This window comes from Callithrix jacchus, chromosome 12, assembly GCF_049354715.1.
Source record: "Callithrix jacchus isolate 240 chromosome 12, calJac240_pri, whole genome shotgun sequence".
Classification (NCBI taxonomy): domain Eukaryota; kingdom Metazoa; phylum Chordata; class Mammalia; order Primates; family Cebidae; genus Callithrix; species Callithrix jacchus.
In genome coordinates this window covers 90,187,553-90,208,400 of record NC_133513.1, presented here as the reverse complement: position 1 = coordinate 90,208,400, position 20,848 = coordinate 90,187,553, and the positions used below count along the sequence as shown (strand labels likewise).

At 52.1% G+C, this 20,848-nt stretch overlaps 1 protein-coding gene across 1 annotated transcript in view; it reads left to right on the top strand.

Annotated features, from left to right (window-relative positions):
• Nucleotides 1–20,848, top strand: part of RRP12 (ribosomal RNA processing 12 homolog) — a 43,261-nt gene that overhangs the window by 16,671 nt on the left and 5,742 nt on the right. Inside the window, exons 10-29 of the mRNA XM_035268655.3 lie at nt 364–455; nt 3,885–3,996; nt 4,237–4,334; nt 5,567–5,681; nt 7,013–7,155; nt 7,382–7,503; nt 12,314–12,378; nt 12,469–12,631; nt 13,111–13,265; nt 13,503–13,570; nt 14,148–14,241; nt 15,201–15,359; nt 15,486–15,566; nt 15,722–15,827; nt 16,014–16,121; nt 16,696–16,853; nt 18,999–19,090; nt 19,220–19,384; nt 19,503–19,669; nt 19,881–20,006. Of these exons, the coding sequence (XP_035124546.1) occupies nt 364–455; nt 3,885–3,996; nt 4,237–4,334; nt 5,567–5,681; nt 7,013–7,155; nt 7,382–7,503; nt 12,314–12,378; nt 12,469–12,631; nt 13,111–13,265; nt 13,503–13,570; nt 14,148–14,241; nt 15,201–15,359; nt 15,486–15,566; nt 15,722–15,827; nt 16,014–16,121; nt 16,696–16,853; nt 18,999–19,090; nt 19,220–19,384; nt 19,503–19,669; nt 19,881–20,006 (2,389 nt within the window). The remainder of the gene's footprint in view (nt 1–363; nt 456–3,884; nt 3,997–4,236; nt 4,335–5,566; nt 5,682–7,012; nt 7,156–7,381; nt 7,504–12,313; nt 12,379–12,468; nt 12,632–13,110; nt 13,266–13,502; nt 13,571–14,147; nt 14,242–15,200; nt 15,360–15,485; nt 15,567–15,721; nt 15,828–16,013; nt 16,122–16,695; nt 16,854–18,998; nt 19,091–19,219; nt 19,385–19,502; nt 19,670–19,880; nt 20,007–20,848) is intronic.

Sequence of the window (20,848 nt, the reverse complement as noted above, 5' to 3'; positions counted from 1 at the left end):
AGTAGGGCTATCAACCTTAGAGGTCTGTGGATGGATTTTGGGAGGGGGAACAAATCCCCCAAATTAGCAAAATGTACTTTTTTTCCCCCCAAAGAAGGCCTCTGGCTTTCGTCAGACTCACAAAGGGATGTGTGACCCATGATACTCTGCTGCTCCTCGAGACTGTTCTCCCAAAGAATCAGAGCTGGGAGGGCTTTGTGGAGAAGGGGGAGGCAGGAGCTGGGAAAACCAAGAGGACTCTGAGTGTCGAGATCACACTCACTGTCCCCAGGAAATTGCTGGTGCCAGGATGGGAAGGGGTCATCATCATTGTGCTGTTGTAGACTCTACATGCTCAAGTCAGCTGCTTATTCCCACCTCTAGGCCCTGTATGACTACGTTCCCAGTGAGAATGATTTACAGCCCCTGCTGGCCTGGCTTAAGGTCATGGAGAAAGCCCACGTCAACCTGGTGAGGTAGGGATGAAGGAGGGTTGCTCAGGGCCTCTGTCCAGGCTGCCAAGGTGAGGGGTGCTTAGGGCCTATGTCCAGGCTGCCAAAGTCAGGGAGTCCATTCTGGCTGCCGTGGTTGGGGGGTCCTTAGGGCTCCTTCCAGGCTGCCTAGATGGGGGGTTCCTTAGGGCCTCTGTTTAGGCTGCTGAGGTGGGGGGGTCCTCAGGGCCTCCATCCCAGCTGCTGAGGTTGTAGGGTCCTCAAGGCCTCTTGGTCTTGGCTGCCATATGGAGGGTCCTCAGGGCTTCCATCCTGGCTGCCAAGGTTGGGGGTGCTCAGGGCCTCTGTCCTGGCTGCTGAGGTGGAGGGAACATAAGCCAGAAGCTGGAGAGGCTGTTCAGCCTCCTGGGGCCAAGCGGCATCTCTGTGTCAGGTGAGCTACAGAGCAGCTCTTGTTTCTGTGAGGCACGGGACAGGACAGTGCAGCGTTCTAACCGGGTCTAATTCCTGCCAGACCTTTTGCCAGCCAGCCATGAGGAACAGCACGGTAGCTGCGAGCACTGTGCCCAGGTTGAGGCCTGAGTTTCACCCTGCCTCTTGACTCTCACTGGCTGTGTCTTCCTGTGCACTTGCTTTCCTTGCTGTGGGATATCCTTTCTGCGGCTCTACACTCCCACCTGGACTGACGGCTCCCTTCTCTAGGATCCATAGGCCTGTGAACTGACTTTTTGCTTTGTGTCTGCATACTTACAGGGTTTGGGCTTGGCCACTTAATAGTAATTTCACTTTTTATTGGGCATGGTGGCTTATTCCCATAATCCCAGCACTTCAAGAGGCGGCTGGATCATCTGGGGTCAGGAGTTTGAAACCAGCCTGGCCAACATAAGAAAACCCCATCTCTAGTAAAAATACAAAAAATTAGGCATGCATGGTGGTTGGTGCCTGTAATCTTAGCTGCTCAGAAGGTTGAGGCAGGAGAATTGCTTGCAGTTGGGAGGCAGAGGTTGCAGTGAGCCAAGATCGTGCCATTGCACTCCAGCCTGGGCAACAACAGTGAAACTGTCTCAAAAAAAAAAAAAAAAAAAAAAGAAAAGAAAAGAAAAAGTAAATCCACTGTTCTAGAATAAGGCTGAGAAGAAACTGAGTATATAGTAACCAACTGGCGACCTGCATGGAGGGAGGCTAGTGTCTCTAAGGCCTTGTGGCTCTGCTGTGCTGTCTTCCCCACAGCTGAAGGGTTCCCACTGCCTGCTCTTACCCAGGCATGTGCCAAGCACTCTTCAACTATATTTCTTCTCACTAATCACAGCAACCCCATGAAGAAGGGTTTACCCCAATTTATAAGCCAGAAACCAAGGCTCTGTGAGTGAGCTAGTCATGCAGTCCTGATGAGCAAGGCTAGGTCTCTGGCCCAGACCTGCCCAGCCGTGTTCTTTTTCCTGCACCAAACTGCCTTTATTGGGAGGTGTCCATAAATGGCAAAATCACCCCATTCGCCACTTCTCAGGCTTCATCCTCCTGGAGCACACCCACAGTTGGGCCCCATCGTGCATCCCAGGATGCTTGTTGTCGCACTCTAGGTAACGTGTAAAAACTGGAATAAAGCTAAATGTTCCATGGAGGGGAGAAATATAAACAATGAAGTACTGTGCAGCTATTAGAAACAATCAGAGTGGGCCCGATACAGTGGCTCACACCCATAATCCCTGTACTTTGGGAGGCCGAGGCGGGCAGATCACTTGAGGCTAGGAGTTTGAAACCAGCCTGGCCAACATGGTGAAACCCCATCTGTACTAAAAATACAAAAATTAGTTGGGTGTGGTGGTGCATACCTGTAATCCCAGCTACTTGGGGGGCTGAGGCACAAGAATCACTTGAACCCGTGAGGTGGAGGTTGCACCACTGCACTCCAGCCTGGGTGACAGGGTGAGACCCTGTGTCAAAAAAAAAAAGAAACGAAGTGGTTGTATGTGCACTTATATTGAAAGAACTCTAAAATATATTGGGGAAAAGCAAGGTAGGGAACAGCAGGTGTGGTGTGACTGTTTCTCTGTCTGTACTCTGGAACCACATTGCCAGGGTGTGAATCCTGACCCCATTACCAAGCTGGATGGCCTTGGGCAAGTTATTTGACTTCTCTGTGTCTTTTTTCATTCATAAAATAGAAATTATAATAGGATTTATCTCATTAGTTGTTAAAAGGTTTAAATGAATGTATGTCATATCAGTGGTTGGTATATGGTAAGATATATAAATGCTACCAGGCTAGGTGCAGTGGCCCACACCTGTAATCACAGGGTTTTGGGAGGCCAAGGCAGGAGGATCACTTGGCCAGAAGGTTGAGACTAGCCTGGGAAACACAGTGAGATCCTGTCTCTACAAGAAATAAAAAGATTAGCTGAGCATGGTCGCATGTGCCTGTAGTCCCAGCTACTCAGGAGCTTGAGCCCAGGAGTTTGAGACTCTGTGAGCTATGATTGCACCACCACCACAACAACAACAAAAAGAAGTTACTATTTTTATGTTTGTGTATTTTAGAGCTTCTGGAAAGGTATTTAAGAAACTTAATCTTCCCAGCACTTTGGGAGGCTGAGGTGGGTGGATCACGAGGTGAAGAGATCGAGACCATCCTGGTCAACATGGTGAAACCCCGTCTCTACTAAAAATATAAAAAGTTAGCTGGGCATGGTGGCGCGTGCCTGTAATCCCAGCTACTCGGGAGGCTGAGGCAGGAGAATTGCCTGAACCTAGGAGGCGGAGGTTGCGGTGAGCCGAGATCGCGCCATTGCACTCCAGCCTGGGTAACGAGCAAAACTCCGTCTCAAAAAAAAAAAGAAACTTAACCTTGATTTTCCCCTGGGAAGTGCATAGAAGGGTCAGGCCAGAAGGGTGAGTTAGGGAAGGCATGCCCTTCATTTTACACCCTGAAGACCTGTTTGAATTTTTTACCACATGTAGTTATTACTTGAATTATAGTGCTCCCCCTCTTTTTTTTTTGTATTTTTTTTAGGTGGAGTCTTGCTGTGTTGCCCAGGCTGGAGTGCAGTGGTATGATTTCAGCTCACTGCAACCTCCGCCTCTCGGGTTCAAGTGATTCTCCTGCCTCGGCCTCCTGAGTAGCTGGGACTACAGGCGCATGCTGCCACACCCGGCTAAGTTTTTGTATTTTTAGTAGAGATGGGGTGTCACTGTGTTAGCCGAGATGGTCTCTATCTCCTGACCTCATGATCTGCCGGCCACAGCCTCCCAAAGTGCTGGGATTATAGGTGTGAGCCACTGCACTGGCCCGATAGTGCCTTTTTAAAAATCACCCACCAGAAGGGCCCAATGGAGCCCTGTAGATCAGTGGATTTGTGATTGTTTTCAGAGCTGGGCCGTCTGAGGGTTGAGCCCTAGTTGCACGGGTCCCTAGGGCTCAGGGCCAGGCCCTACAGAAGCCTTTTGTCTTAACAGGTTACAGTGGGACCTGGGGCTAGGCCACCTCCCTCGCTTTTTTGGAACTGCAGTGACCTGCCTCCTTTCCCCACACTCGCAAGTGGTGACCGCTGCCACACAGAGCCTCAAGGTACTACAGCTCTAGCTGAGGAAGCAGAGAGCACAGAGGGTTCTGTGGACTGCCCTGTCTCTCCCAGCACTGGCCCTTGGCCGCCAGCTTGGGCCTAGAGAAGCTGCTCTCAAAATGGGAGAGTGTGGTGGCATGTTTCTTTGAAGCTGTCTTGGACTCCCAGGAAGCTATCAGCTGGGAGGGACGAATGGTCCTGGGGGGCTGCCTTGGGCCCAGATAGCCTGTGTCCTCTCTTCGCAGGAGATCCTGAAGGAATGTGTGGCTCCCCACATGGCTGACATTGGCTCTGTGACCTCCTCGGCCTCAGGCCCTGCCCAGTCTGTTGTCAAGATGTTCAGGTAAGGATATGGGGTCCACATTTGGAAGAAATGGGGGTACCTTGAGGAAAGTTCTGTATAATGATGACAGGTGCTTCACTGTCCACCTACTGTGGGCCAGGCTGCAGTGCCAGTGCTTTACGGGATTGCCGGCTGCTTACTGAACACCTGCCAGAGCAGACACCGTGGACACGTAACATGACAGCTGCCATAGTGTGGGGCTGAAGGGTGTGGACTCTGGCACCCACTGGGTTTCAGTCCAGCTGTATAGATTGGAGGTCGCAGTCATCTGGAGCAAGTTCCTCTACCTCTCTTTACCTCAGGGTCCTTGTCAGTTGAAGTTAATAACAGGCAGGGGAGGATGAAGTGAGGTGACACAGGGACAGTTCTCAGAACAAGTTAAGCATTTCATCATTATAAACCACAATGATGCTAGGAGATGGGTGCCTCCTCCATTTTACAGATGGGGAAGCTGAGGTCACCCAACCAGTGGCAGCCCAAACAGAGTCCACTCTTACTCACATGCTGTGCTGCCCTGCACACCTATGAGAGGAGCCATTCACAGGTGCACCCACCCACTTCATCCCCCAGCAGGCAGTGAGCAGAGCACTGAGCTCTCCTGAGTGATCCAGGCAAGGGGCTGGGACCCTCAGTGTCTCCTCTAGGTCTGTCTGCACAGCTCCAGGGTGCGGTACTCTGATGACTGTTTCTCATGGGGGAGGTAGGCCTGTCTCCTTTGGATCCATCTAAGATGAAGTTTCAGGAAAACTCAAGGAATACAATTCCCCCAGCCCCAGCCCCAGTCCCATCATTTCCCCACACTGACTCCTGTTGGCCATTCTTGCTGAAAATCTCCAGGGGCCTAGACTTCCGTGGGAGATAGAGCAGACCAAGGTGTGCACAGGCCAGAGGGACTAGAGGCTCTTCCTCTGTCCAGGCCACCTGTTCCTACCATGTCTCCTGCCTTTAGTCAGATGGGGAAAGCATGGGGTGGTCACAAATCACAGACGTTGGAGGCCCAGTGTGGTTCCTAGCAGAGTGACCCTGGCAATTATATCATCTCTCCAAGCCTCAGTTTCCCCATCTGAAGTTGGGTCAGATAACTGGCTTAGGTTTTTCTTTAAGCACTAGGATTATCTAAAACTGTTAACACAGGGAGCGTGGGCACATCACAAATGGTACTTCTCTTCTGTTGTCTCTTGGGGGCACAGGGTGGTGTAAGCATGGCCCTGACTGTGCCACTCCCTTGGCAGGGCAGTGGAGGAGGGCCTGACATACAAATTCCACGCAGCCTGGAGCTCTGTGTTGCAGTTACTCTGTATCTTCTTTGAGGCATGTGGGAGACAGGCCCACCCAGTGATGAGGAAGGTGAGTAGCGAGCGGCTGGGGCCAGGGCAGGAGGTGGTGCTGGCCCTTGGACTGTGGGCTACTGGAGGGCACGTGTCTCTGTTATCTCTGCACTCTGCTCCCCACCCCACCCTGACAGGGCCATAGCAGGTGCCACATGCAGTGTCCCCTGGAAGGTGACTGGCCGGCAAGGGAGGGGCAGAAAACAGGGTGGGAGTCCCCCTACCTGCCCACTAGTCTTTGCTGGAGTTGCTGGTTTTGAAACTTAGGAAATATTACCCCCCACCCCTTATCTTTTAAGTTTTAATTCTCTTAAGTTTTCTATAACAAGTGAGCATAGCATTGATGTTCTACACAGCCCTAGGTCCCAGGGAGGTTCCTCCAGTCCAGGGTTAATCATTTAAGAATCAGGGGTCAGGCTGGGCGCGGTGGCTCAAGCCTGTAATCCCAGCACTTTGGGAGGCCGAAGCGGGTGGATCACGAGGTCAAGAGATCGAGACCATCCTGGTCAACATGGTGAAACCCCGTCTCTACTAAAAATACAAAAAATTAGCTGGGCATAGTGGTGCGTGCCTGTAATCCCAGCTACTCAGGAGGCTGAGGCAGGAGAATTGCCTGAACCCAGGAGGCAGAGGTTGTGGTGAGCCGAGATCGCACCATTGCACTCCAGCCTGGGTAACAAGAGTGAAACTCCGTTTCAAAAAAAAAAAAAAAGAAAGAATCAGGGATCACTCAGGGATCCTGAGCAGACCCTAGTCCAGGAGAGAGTGGGAGCCTGAGGACAGCCCCCAGATTGGTCCTGCATCATCAGGGACAGCAGCTCTTGGCTTCGTGGGGCTCTTCTCACTGACTCCCTCCCATTATTAGAAAAAGGAACCCCTGTGGGAAGTCAGGGTCTCCCTCAAGAGTCCTGGCCTGAGCCCTGATAGATTAGGCCAATTTGGCTTCATCCAAGAGGCCAGGCAGGCAGGGCCATGAAGGTGTGGCTGGTGGAGGGCGGTGGCCTGGTGAACCAAGGGTGCAGCTCTCTTTCCTCAGTGCTTGCTGATTGCTGATTGTTGCATGCAGACAAGATAAATTTGTCCTATTTTCGAAGATAATTGGAAATCTACATTTGTATGTGAAATTTTCTGATTTTTACATGTTAAATATAACAGAAGTTTATACAATTCTAGGTCCTGGATTTTACAATTACCAGTGGTTAATTGGGTTCTCAGTTTGTACCCTCTGGTGTAGTAGCATTGAACCCAGGCCCAGAATTCCGGCCTCATCCTTTCGGAGGCTGGTGGGGTTTCGTCGTGGGTCCTGTTCTCAAGCGTGTCCTGATGTGTGGTCACTCCTCTCTGCTCCAGTGCCTCCAGTCCCTGTGTGACCTGCGCCTCTCCCCTCATTTCCCCCATACGGCGGCTCTTGACCAGGCAGTGGGGGCTGCAGTGACCAGTATGGGACCTGAGGTGGTGCTACAGGCTGTGCCTTTGGAAATTGATGGCTCTGAGTAAGTGTAACCCTGGCTAGCTTCCCGACAAAGCCCCAGGTGTCAGCTGGCTTGTTCTCTCCCCTGGAAAGGATGTCCACTGCTGTGGGCTGAAGTCTGTGTGTCAGTGCAGGGCTCAGCAGGAGGGGCCAGAGTGGGGCTTGCTCTGTTCTGGGCTCTGTAGCCTATGCGCTGCCCTCAGGGCTGTCCCCTGATCCTCACTGGGTTCTTCCCATTCTCCTCCCAGAGAGACTCTAGATTTCCCACGGAGCTGGCTGCTGCCTGTCATCCGAGACCACGTTCAGGAAACGAGACTTGGTTTCTTCACCGCCTACTTCTTGCCCCTGGCGAGCACCCTGAAGAGCAAAGGTAGGAGACCCTTGTATGTGTGTGACCTGAGACCCCCACACAGTCCGGACCCTCCACGGAAGGGGTTGGGAAGGGTGCTAAGTCCCATACACCCAGCCTTCCGGACACTTGGCAACATCCTCTGCCAAGCAGGTGGCCAGCCAGTGCTCCAGTGCCCGCCTCAGGGGCTCTTCCTCCCTGCTGCTCCGAGGCGTGGCCAGGCGGCCCTCCCTGTGGCAGAGCTTGCCCTGCAATGGGAGACAGCTGCCTCCACGTGGAGCTGCCCCATTTGGGCCTTGTTCTTCCCCTCTGGATCACAAAGAACAGCTGTGCCCCTTCTTCCTTATGAAAAACCTTGAGATTGATTTTGTAAAAATTTGTGATATGTTTGTTTGTGTGTATACATACTTTCATATACTCGTAGGTATATTTATGGGTATGTATGTACACATAGGCAGTCACACGCCACATAACGTTTCAACGATGGTGGTCTCCTAAGATGATAATACTGTATTTTACTGTACCTTTTCAATGTTTTTGTTTTTTTTTTTTAAGATGGGGTTTCATGCTGATGGCCAGGCTGATCTTAAACTCCTGACCTCAGGTGATCCACCCACCTCGGCCTCCCAAATTGCTAGGATTACAGACGTGAGCCACTGCGCCCGGCCACCTTTTCAATGTTTGGGTGTGTTTAGATATATGCATACTTAGCACTGTGTTACAGTTGCCTGCAGCACTCAGTACAGCAACGTGCTGTCCAGGTTTGTAGCCTAGGAGCAGTAGACTATACCACATAGCCCAGGTGTGTAGGTGCTGTGCCATCTAAGTTTGTGTGAATACACTATGCTGTTCACACAACAAAATCACTCACCGACACATTCCCTAGAACGCATCCTGTCAAGTGTTGCATGGCTGCAGATGACGTGTTTATTTGGAAATGATGATTACCCCAGAGATACTCTTGTTCAGATTATACGTCCTCAGGCCCCTCCGCTCTCCTTTCAGACGTGATTTCTTTTTTTATTTTGAGTCAGAGTTCCGCTCTTGTTACCCAGGCTGGAGTGCAATGGCGCAATCTCGGCTCACCACAACCTCCGTCTCCTGGGTTCAGGCAATTCTCCTGCCTCAGCCTCCTCAGTAGCTGGGATTACAGGCACACGCCACCATGCCCAGCTATTTTTTTTTTTTTTAATTTTTAGTAGAGATGGGGTTTCACCATGTTGACCAGGATGGTCTTGATCTCTTGATCTCGTGATCCACCTGCCTCAGCCTCCCAAAGTGCTGGGATTACAGGCTTGAGCCACCACGCCCGGCCCTGACGTGATTTCTTATCCCTCATGATCATGGTCTCTCTCCGCTTATCATCTGCTTTACTCCTGTCCTGTATTAGGCAGACTCAGGCCTATTTGAGGATAGGCAGAGCGTGGAGTTACATTGTTTGGCCTAGTGAGGGCATCAGGAGCTTTTTGTTTTCATTGGATTTTGAGGATCTAGGGCAGCATTGCTAAACTATTTTCACCCACTGTCTGTTTTTGTAAATAGAATGTTTTTTGTTTTTTGAGATGAAGTCTCATTCTTTTCTCCCAGGCTGAAGTGCAATAACACAATCTCAGCTCACTGCAGCCTCCACCTCCTGGGTTCAGGCTATTCTGCCTCAGCCTCCCAAGTAGCTGGGATTACAGGTGCCTGCCACCACACCTGGCTAATTTTGTATTTTTAGTAAAGACGGGATTTCAGTATGTTGGCCAGGCTGGTCCTGAACTCCTGACCTCAGGCGGTACACCCGCCTTGGCCTCCCAGTGCTGGGATTACAGGTGTGAGCCACCATGTAAATAGTTTCATTGGAACACAGCCACATTCATTCTTGCTCTGCCACCCAGACTGGAGTGCAGTGGCACAATCTCAGCTCACTTCAACCTCTGCCCCTCGGGATCAAGTGATTCTGCCTCAGCCTCCTGAGTCGCTAGGACTACAGGTACACGCCACCACATCTGGCTCATTTTTTAAAAATTTTTTGGGGCCGGGCGCGGTGGCTCACGCCTGTAATCCCAGCACTTTGGGAGGCCGAGGTGGGTGGATCATGAGGTCAAAAGATCAAGACCATCCTGGTCAACATGGTGAAACCCCGTCTCTACTCAAAATACAAAAAGTTAGCTGGGCACAGTGGTGCGTGCCTGTAATCCCAGCTCCTCAGGAGGCTGAGGCAGGAGAATTGCCTGAACCCAGGAGGCGGAGGTTGCGGTGAGCCGAGATTGCGCCATTGCACTCCAGCCTGGGTAACAAGAGCGAAACTCCGTCTCAAAAAAAAAAAAAAATTTTTTTTTGTATTTTTAGTAGAGACAGGGTTTCATTATGTTGGCCAGGCTGGTCTCAAACTCCTGACCTCAGGTGATCTTCCTGTGAACCACCATGCCTGGCCTGTCACACTACTTTTTAATGACAGAGTTATTGTGATAGAAATCATACGTATCGCGGGCTGGGCACAGTGGCTCATACCTGTAATCCTAGGACTTTGGGAGGCCAAAGTATGTGGATCACCAGAAATCAGGAGCTCAAGACCAGCCTGGCCAACATGGTCAAACCACATCTCTACTAAAAATACAAAAATTAGCCAGGTGTGGTTGTGGGTGTCTATAATCAAAAAAAAGTATTGTATTTCTACTATATTGGAATTAACATGAGTGTATGAGTAACTTGACTTAAAATTTTTCTTCATATTAAAAAACAGAAAATTATTCTATTTTCAACAGAAATATATGCCCATCAAAGAAAATATGGATGACCCCCAAATGGGGGTCATTGCCATCATTAATGTTACCTATAAAACCTAAGGCTGATATTATGTACCCGCTTCGTCCTGGTAATACTACACGTAGGTATCTGTCCTGAGAAGATAATTAGACAAGTGCACACTGATTTATGTTTCTAGCAAAGATATGCCTCCAGTATTGGCTTATGGTAGCAAAACCATCCTATGTCTTTCTCATTAGAGTTCCAGTTAAATTAGTATGGTAAAGCTCTACTTTTGGCCAGATGCAGTGGCTCATGCCCCTAAGCTCAACACTGTGGGAGGCTGAGGTGGAAGGACTGTGTGAGCCAAGAGTTAAACAACAGCCTGGGCAACATAGCAAGACCCTGTCTGATAAAAAAAAAAAAAAAAAATTATTTTTTTAGTTAGCCAGGTGTGGCAGACATACCTGTAGTTCAGTCTACTTGGGAGGCTGGGGCAGGAGGATTGCTTGAGCCTGGAAGTTCAAGGCCAGCCTGGGCAGCAGAATGAGACCCCCATCTCTACAAAAATACTTCTTTAAGCCCCACTTTGAGATGTGATACAGGCATTAGAAAGAAAGAAACCGCTAGGTAGGGACAGACAAGTCTAGCAGATGATGAGCTGAACAGACAAGTTTTGTGTCCTAACTCTGCCACTCCACAGTTCGTGACTTGGAGCAGGTTTTGTTTAATTTCCCAGGGTCTGCTCCTCATCTGTAAAATGGGCAAGGTTTGCAAGGATTAAATGAAAAAGTCGTGTAAAGTGCACATTATACAGACTGCCACATAGTATTATGCAGTAAATGTTACCAGCTTTATTGTCAAGTAAACAAGGTTACAGAATGAGATATGTATAGTATATTCCTGTTTATGTTTTTAAAAGTGGGCACATGGCCAAGTGCAGTGTTGCACTCCTGTAATTCCAGCACTTTGGAAGGCTGAGGCAGGTGGGTTGCTTGAACTTAGGAGTTTGAGACCAGCCTGGGCAACATCCTGAAACCCTATGTCTTCCAAAAGTTAGCTGGATATGGTGGCATGCCACACCTGTAGTCCCTGCTACTTGGGAGGCTGAGGTAGGAGGATTGCACGAGCTGGGAGGTTGAGGCTGCAGTGGGCTGAGATTGCCTCACTGCACTCCAGCCTAGGCCATAAAGTGAGACCCTGTCTCAAACAAACAAACAAACAAAAAAAAAGTGGGTATGTGTTTAAAGAAGTATAAAAGAGGGCCGGGTGCGGTGACTCAAGCCTGTAATCCCAGCACTTTGGGAGGCTGAGGCGGGTAGATCATGAGGTCAAGAGATCGAGACCATCCTGGTCAACATGGTGAAACCCCGTCTCTACTAAAAATACAAAAAATTAGCTGGGCATGGTGGCATGTGCCTGTAATCCCAGCTACTCAGGAGACTGAGGCAGGAGAATTGCCTGAACCCAGGAGATAGGGATTGCGGTGAGCCAAGATCGTGCCATTGCCCTCCAGCCTGGGTAACAAGAGCGAAACTCTGTCTCAAAAAAAAAGAAGTATAAAAGAGTAACAAGAAACAGGCTATCTCTGGAGGAGTAAGAGTATGGAGAGACATTCACTTTCTGTTTATGATAGGTTCGGTTTTTTTTGTTTTGTTTTTTTGAGACAGAGTCTCAACTCTATAGCCCAGGTGGAGTGCAGTGGTGTTATCTGGACTCACTGCAACCTCCGCCTCCAGGGTTCAAGCAGTTATCTGCCTAAGCCTCCCAAGTAGCTGGAATTAGAAGCACCTGCCACCACACCCGGCTAATTTTTTTGTATTTTTAGTAGAGATGGGGTTTTACCGTCTTGGCCAGGCTAGTCTTGAACTCTTGACATCGTGATCCACCCACCTCAGCCTCCCAAAGTGCTGGGATTACAGCACTTTAGTATTTTAGAATGAACAAATACGATTTAATTTATGGGAACAAGGGGTGTCACCCATCTTCCTGTCCTCAAGATTGGGCTTTTGGTTTGGTTTGGTTTGGTTTGGTTTGGTAAATAAGGCGGGTCGGCCGGGAGTGTGCTGGGCTCACACTTTGTCCCTGTCTCACACTGCAGCCATGGACCTGGCTCAGGCAGGCCACACAGTGGAGTCCAAGATCTATGACACACTCCAGTGGCAGGTAAGAGTCAGCTAGGGGAGGGCATGGATACAAGCACATGGGCACAGGTGGTTGCATGTCACCTTCCTTTATTGTCCCTTCCTTTCCCAGATCTGGACGCTCCTGCCTGGGTTCTGCACGAGGCCCACAGATGTGGCTACCTCCTTCAAAGGGCTGGCACGGACGCTGGGCATGGCCATCAGTGAGCGTCCAGACCTGAGGGTCACTGTGTGCCAGGCCCTGCGCACCCTCATCACCAAGGGCTGTGAGGCAGGTACGTGTGGGCTGTGGGAGTGGGGGCGGGAGGATGTCACAGGTCCCTGGCCCCACCCCCTGGCTTACTACACTCCTTGCTAGGCTGAGCCACAGAAACTCGCCTCTGGAGCTCATCCTTTGCTGCTTCTGCTGCAGACCCCAGGGGATAGGAGGAGGCTGGAAACCATGCTTCCCTTTTCCCTTTACTTTCAGTGTGCTGACAGCTGCTGCTGGTTTGTTTAGTCAGTGTTGAAGTCTTTCCTCTGTGGCTGGCACTTTGCTGGCTTGGTGGGGTTGGAGCCATGGAGGACCAGAGGTCACGGGGCACCAACTTCTCCATCCCCTGGCTCAGCTCATGCCACACAGAGCCCCAAACCTATGGGCTCTACGTCCTGCCAGAAGCTCCCCTAAGAGAAGGCCTCTGGGTCGCAGCCCCAGCAGCCACTGAGGTACAGTCAACTCCTGTGCCTTTAATGCAAACTTTGGTCCTTTTGCCAGAGGCCGACCGTGCTGAAGTGAGCCGCTTTGCCAAGAACTTTCTGCCGATCCTCTTCAACCTATACGGCCAGCCTGTGGCAGGCGGGGACACTGCAGCCCCTCGCCGGTCTGTGCTGGAAACCGTCAGAACTTACCTCACCATCACTGATACTCAGGTGAGCCACAGGAGGGAGGGGAGGAGGGAGGAGGGGAGCTCTCAGGTGGACAGTGTCGGAGAGGCTGAGACCCTACCCACCAGGGCTCACGTGGGTCTCTGTGTTCTGGAGCACATCCCAGCAGTCGTGGGGCTGGGGGCTGCTAATCGTGGGGAGGCTGCTCTGGGACCACTGCCATTGCTGCTCTCTTAACTTCTCAGTTACTCTCTCTCCTCTTCATTCCCTTGGGGCCACCAGTTGGTGAACAGTCTCCTGGAAAAAGCCAGTGAGAAAGTGCTCGACCCTGCCAGCTCTGACTTTACCAGGTAAGGCACTAAGGGCCTGCATGGGAGCTGGAGCAGCCCAGGGAGCTGGAGGGTGCATCTGGCGGAAGCTCTGTGGGTTCCTTCTTGAATTATATAAGGAAGTCTTGAGGTATTAATTGTCCAGGCTGTGCTGAGAAGCTGTGCTGACTGGTTCCTTCTTCCTGGAAAGGCCATTTAGTCTGCTAGGAAGGAGCAAGGACCCAGGAGACACGCCATCTCACCATCATATGGTTTTGATCCCAGCCCCATCACTTACGGGCTGTGTGACCTTGGACAAATTACTTATCCATTCTGCCTCTAAGGCGTCATCTGTAAAATGGGCCTGATAATAGTTCTTACAACAAGGTTGCTGTGAGGATTGAAGGAGTTAGCAGGTGTAAAACACCAAGAACTGTGCCTGGTATACCATGAGTGCTCAATTAGGTGCTAGCTATCATGATTGTTGATGAGCTCCTTCAAGCCTGTGTCCTTACCCTGACTTCACGCCCCTCCCCGTACCCAGTAGTCATAAAAACACTGGTAATCTGCGCCCTTCTCCAGCTCCCACCCCTCTTCTTGGTCTCGTGCCCCTGAGCAGATTGTCTGTCCTGGACCTGGTCGTGGCCTTGGCTCCGTGTGCTGATGAAGCCGCCATCAGCAAGCTGTACTCCACCATCCGGCCCTACCTAGAGGTAAGTCTTGGCAGCCAGGAGCCCTGCACAGCCACGCTTGGGGACAGGCTGTGGGAAGGTGGGGCCTGTCTTCTGTCTTTGTCCCTTGCTGTTGTCCAAGATCAAGTCCCTGTCTGGTTTCTCCTGCAGTGGCTTCCCTTTGTGTCCTATATAGCCCATTTGTCTTGTAGGTCCCAAAGGGACAAAGTGCATCGCTGTGCTTAGGCCTTGGCTGCCGAGTGACTCTTGTAGAACCAAGGCCACGCTCTTTTGCCTGGCTCTCTCCCTGCCCATCCATACTGGTCTGAGCTTCATTCCACCCAGCCCACTCTCCTCCACCCCTGCTGCAGCCTCCTTCAGCTGCCTTAGGGTCCTTGATATAACAGGCCCTGTCTGTGCCTTTACAGGGGTCAGGTCCTCAGCTTGAAATGTCCTCTGCTGTGGCCAGCAACCAGGCAGGTCTCAGCCCAGTAGCGACCCCCTGAAAGCTGCCCCACTGCCACAGTTTAGTAGCACTTACCTAACAGTGTGAGAGGTGTTCTGGGTGGCACGTGCAGGTGGACACGGACATCTAGGGCCAGGCCACCTCACCTTGGGAAAGGTGTCCTGGGTTGGGGTCGGGAGAGTGACAGAGAGCTGGTTTGGAGGAGCAGGGAGCTGTCAGTCATAGAAGGAGAGAGAAGAGTGCTCCAGCTAGAAAGAGCAGCAGGTGTGCAGGCCTTGGCACGTGCCAGGCATCATGAGCTCCGGTCACTGGAGTGAGCACTGTCTGGAGCTGGGTGAGTAGAGTGGATTGGCGGACCCCACGGCATAATCCTGAACCCCTGTGCCTAGCCCAGGAGTTAGCCACTTGCTGTCCACATTCCACTGGCCCTCTGTCAGGCCACATGAGCCCCCATGGGGCAGGGACCACTTCTGCTGTGGATGGCATTGGACAGGGGGTGAACCCCAGGCCTCTGTCACCTATTCCTTTCTGCCAGAGCAAGGCCCATGGGGTGCAGAAGAAGGCCTACCGAGTGCTGGAGGAGGTATGTGCCAGCCCCCAGGGCCCCGGGGCCCTCTTCGTGCAGAGCCACCTGGAGGACCTGAAGAAGACACTGCTGGACTCACTGCGGAGCACCTCCTCACCTGCCAAGAGGGTGAGGGCTCTAGAGCCACCCGCTCTGCCAAGGGAGGCTGGGCAACACCAGGAAAGGAGCCACTGTTGAGGCTTGTGGGGTGGAGGTAGCACTGAGGGGTTCTGACTGTGAGCCCCCTGCCCGCAGCCCCGCTTGAAGTGCCTCATACACATCGTGAGGAAGCTCTCAGCTGAGCACGAGGAGTTCATCACTGCCCTCATCCCAGAGGTGAGTGTGCGTGTGTGTTTTAGAGGCGGGTCCCTGGAATGTGGCTCTTAAAGGCCTCGGGATCCAGGGAGGGCAGTAGTGGGGGAAGGAAGACTTGATTCGCTGCCTGGGCGGATGGCTCAGGGAGCAGGTGCTGATGGGCCTGTCTTGGCCAGGTGATCCTGTGCACCAAGGAGGTGTCGGTGGGCGCGCGGAAGAACGCTTTTGCGCTGCTTGTGGAGATGGGCCATGCTTTCCTAAGGTTTGGCTCTAACCAGGAAGGTGAGGCCCAGGGGATGCGGGCTAGGGGTGGACACTCTGCTCATAGGCTGGGGTGGGGAAGCACCCCTCAAAAAAGGTGGAGAGAGCTCTGTGCCCTGGCCCTGGGCAGGCTGCTCCTCTCTGGCCCTCAGTCCCCCTCCCTGGTGGGTCCTTCCTGCTGTGACCCGCCTTGGTCTCTGTCCCCAGAGGCCCTGCAGCGTTACCTCGTCCTGATCTACCCTGGCCTGGTGGGTGCGGTAACCATGGTCAGCTGCAGCATCCTGGCCCTGACCCACCTCCTTTTCGAGTTTAAAGGTAAATGCTTATTTCCTAGAAGGCCGGAGAAGCCCTCAGGGTAGGTAGATGCCCAAAAGGTCAGGATAAGGTGGCTCCTGGAACTGGGAAAAGATGCCTGGAGGAAGGAAGAGACGCCACACCCAGCCCAGCTTGCTCCCTGTCTCCCTTCCTGCAGGTCTGTGCCTCCCGCCTTTGTGGCTGTGCCAAGGCACATTCCTCAGCCCTGTCCCCGAGTGCGACTGCAGTCCAGAGGCCCTGCATCCCACTGTCAAGCAGTTAGGAGGCAGTTAGGGCTAATGCCTGCATTTCAGTCCTAGTCCTGCCTCTTGGCAACCACGTGAGACCTAGAACAACCTGAGTAGCGCCTAGCACCTCAGTGCCCTATCTAAAATGGAAGCAAGAAATAGCACCTACCTCAGGGGGACGAAACACCAAAGGCCACTCCATGGAGAGTGGTTGGAACTATCCCAGGCTTTGGAAAGGCTCTCCATGTCAGCTTCTACTGACATTTGAGTGGCTGTTTTCCAGTAGGGGGTTTTGGGTCTGAGTGGGGTTCTGGATGTCTTGGACAGTGACCCCCTCACTGCCACAGGTCTGATGGGGACCAGCACAGTGGAGCAGCTGCTGGAGAATGTGTGCCTGCTTCTGGCCTCCCGCACCCGTGATGTGGTCAAGTCTGCCCTGGGCTTCATCAAGGTGGTGGTGACTGTCATGAGCGTGGCACACCTGGCCAAGCATGTGCAGCTGGTGGTGAGTGTCCCCGTTCCCCTTAGCGAGTAGCAGGGTGGCCTCTGAGCTGTCAGTGTGGACCCAGAAGCTTCAAGGCCAGCAAGTTTCAAACTTTTTTTGTAGCCAGAAGGTCATTAGGGAGCCCTAAAAGGGACCTATAGGAGAATGCCCATCAGGTGGAGGTGAGGAAGGAGGCACACTGCCCAGGTGACTTCTCTTCACCCCAGAGCCCTCCATGGAAGGAAACAGGGGCTCTCCAGGGTAAAGGCCCGTGGGCAGGGGCGCACCCTTCATTTTCCAGGTGGGAAAACTGAGGCCAGTGATTTTCCAGATTGTGGGACTCAGACACCAGACTCTCCCTTCACAGGACCCCCTCTTCTTGCCTTTTTTTTCCCATCTTGCATTTTGACCTTGCTGGCTAAGAGGCTTTTCCTCTGGGACCCCTGCTGGGCTACAGAAGGATCTGAAGAGCTTCTTGGTATTGGGTTCCTGGCCTTTTCTTACCAAGAGAAGCCTCACCCAGGCTGGGACAGGCTTCCAGACAAGTTGTGCACTGTATTTGCTGCCTCAGTTTCTTACATGCGACTGGCTTGAGTCACACCAGACCTCCTGGTCCTCTTGCATATTTTCTTTCCATTTTTTGTTTTGTTTTGTTTTTCTTTTGAGATGGAGTTTCGCTCTTGTTGCCCAGGCTGGAATGCAATGGCACAATCTCAGCTCACTGCAACCTCTGCCTTCTGGGTTCAAGCGATTCTCCTGTCTCAGCCTTCAGAGTAGCTGGGATTACAGGCACACACCACTGTGCCCAGCCCCTCTTGCATATTTTCTTTGTGTCTTGCCTTGGGTTCAAGATAGGAATGGGCAGATGAGAATCAGCATACCCTCCCACTGCCCTCAAAGCCTGCAGCCTAACTAGGGACCAAAGGTGGGGAGAAGAGCTAGACAGTGATTCATCATGGAGCTATTTGAATTTATGGACGCCCTGACCAGATGCGGTACCTCGCACCTGTAATCCTAGCACTTTGAGAGGCCAAGGTGGGCAGATCACTTGAATTCAGGAGTTCAAGACCAGCCTGGCCAACAGGGTGAAACCCCATCTCTACTAAAAATACAAAACTTAGCTGGGCATGGTGGCACATGCCTGTAATCCCAGCTACTTGGGAGGCTGAGGCAGGAGAATCGCTTGAACCCAGGAGGCAGAAGTTGCAGTGAGCCAAGATCCCACCACTACACTCCAGCCTGGTTGACAAAGCAAGACTGTCTCAAAAAAAAAGGGGGTTTATTGAAGTCCTTCAAAGAGTGGATGGGGAGGCCAAATGCGGTGGATCATTTGAGGTCAGGAGTTTGAGACCAGCCTGGCCAACATGGCAAAGGCTTATCTCTACTAAAAACTACAAAAATTAGCCAGGCATGATGTCAGGTACCTGTAATCCCAGCTATTCATGTGGCTGAGTTGTGAGAATTGCTTGAACCTGGGAGGTGGTGGGTGCAGTGAGCCAAGACCATGCCATTGTACTCCAGCCAGGGTAACAGAGCAAGACTGTCTCAAAAAAAAAAAAAAAAAAGAGTAGATGGGGACCCTATCATTCTAGCCATTTGAGAGACATTGGAGATAAGAAGATCTTCACATGTAACCCAAACTGGGCCACATGAAGGCTTAAGAGGGATCCAGCCAGAGCAGTATGCAGTGAGATGCGAGGGACATAGGGGCCATGAGAAACCTTGGGGTGCTAGGGGCAAAGCAGGAACCAGAGCATTAGATGATTCTGGACTGAACTCCAACCTCTATGGCATTTAGCAAACACTTCACCCTCTGTGCCACCGCATCCTCTTCTATAAATAGGGGGTGATAGCATGTATCTCAGGGGTAGTCCTCAGGATTCAAGGAGAGGATATTTGTCAAGTACCAAGCACTGTTTTGAAGACTAAAGCTCTCATCCTGCGAGGGTCCTCAGGCCTTGTGTTCTGAAGAAGGATGTAGGGGAGAGATGGGGGCCGCCCACCTGAAGGAAGCATGACCAGACCAGGGTGTGGGCCAGGAGCAGGGCCGCTCTTGCCCTCTGCTCAGCTGGGCCTCCCCTCCTGCGGCCCTGGTCTGGATGGCAGTGAAGGGACAGCCTGGAAGGCTCACCTCAGTGAAAGCCTGGTGTTCTTGCTGTCCTGCAGATGGAAGCCATTGGGAAGCTTTCAGATGACATGCGGCGGCACTTCCGCATGAAGCTTCGGAACCTCTTCACCAAGTTCATCCGCAAGTTTGGGTCTGTGCACTGAAGGGGGTGGGGGTAGGGCAGGTGAGGAGTCGAGGGTTTCTAGTCCTTACAGGGACACTACCTCTGGGTTGAGCCATCTGGCCTGAGCCTCTCACCAGCCCTTCCTTGTCACCTCAGATTTGAGCTGGTGAAAAGGCTGTTGCCGGAGGAGTACCACAAAGTCCTGGTAAACATCCGGAAAGCTGAGGCCCGGGCCAAGAGGCACCGAGCCCTGAGCCAGGCTGCCACAGAGGAGGAAGAGGAAGAGGAGGACGAGGAGCCCGCCCAGGGCAAAGGTGACAGGTGAGACCATGGTAGGGCCCTGGGACCTGGTGTTCCCCAACCCAAGGGTCTGCTGACAATGCCTGCCGACCCCGCCGTCTCCCGGGAGCCCTCTGACTGGGGGTTTCTCTGTCCTTAGCATTGAGGAGATTTTGGCTGACTCAGAGGATGAGGAGGAGGAGGAAAGAAGCCGGGGCAAGGAGCAGCGGAAGCTGGCGCAACAGAGGAGCCGAGCATGGCTGAAGGAGGGTGGCGGGGACGAGCCCCTCAACTTCCTGGATCCCAAGGTGGCCCAGCGAGTCCTGGGTAAGCACAAGGCTGGCCTGTGCACTCAGAAAACAGACTTGCTGTGGTGCCAGGTTCTTGGGTGGCGGGTAGGGGGTGGCATCCATGGCAGGCCCGTGGGCAGGGCTGAGAGGTGCCCATTTGGGGTCCCTGAACGGGGCTTGCTGGTCATGAGGGTGTGAGTAGCGTGGGATTGGCCTTCTACCTCCTCATGCCAAACTCTCCACACCAGCCACACAGCCAGGGCCAGGCCGAGGCAGGAAGAAGGACCATGGCTTCAAGGTGAGCGCTGATGGCCGACTGATCATAAAGGAAGAGGAGGACACCAACAAGATGGAGGAAGAGGAAGGCGCCAAAGGTGGGGCCCAGCTCACTTGTCCATTCATTTCTTCACCGTGTTCACTTATTCCTTTGGTGACCACTTGTTGAGGAAGTGTGAGTAAAAACAGACCTTAGAAGCTCATCTCTCAGGCAGCCTCCTCAAACTTTTTAGACCATGTTAAGAAATCTTCGTATGTTGTAACCGAGCCATTTATACAATACATATTTAACTCAAAGGGAACTATCAGAAACCGGTCCTTCCCCTTACTGTGTGATACACTGTTAGAGTCTTCTGTTTTCCTCCTCCCCCTCCTCTTCCTTTTCTTCCTTCCTCTTTTTTTTTCTTTTTTATGCAAGCTTGACTAAGGCCCTGAAGATCATTTAGAGGCAGAAAGAGCCAGAGGCTGTAACCCTCCCAACTTCCCAATCCCAATGTCTCACATTGCCCACTAGTCACTTGGGTATGACATCTTGGAGCCCTCTTTAGTTTTTCCTGGCGCCTCTCCACATATCCACCCATTAGCTAAGAAACACCTAGGTCTTCGAGAACACACCTGTCTTCCCTTTGTTCGGTTCCTACTGCTGCGAGTTCTGGGCCCTTGCGTCTCTGCACCTCCTAACTGAAGTCTCGCTGCTCTGCATGCACCCAACCCACCGGCCATGTGACTGCCACCACTCAGCCTCTCCTTAGCTCCATTTCCTTGCTTCAGAGTGGATCTCATACAATCCTAGTGCATACTTTTCCGGGTTGGAATAAAGAGGAATCGGTGTGACAGCACAGTGTATGTGCTGGGTTTACATGTGCCTATTGTGGTTCCGTGTATAGCGTTTTCTCTCCTCCTCTCTCGCCCCTGTATACTTTCCCATCTCCTGTTCCCC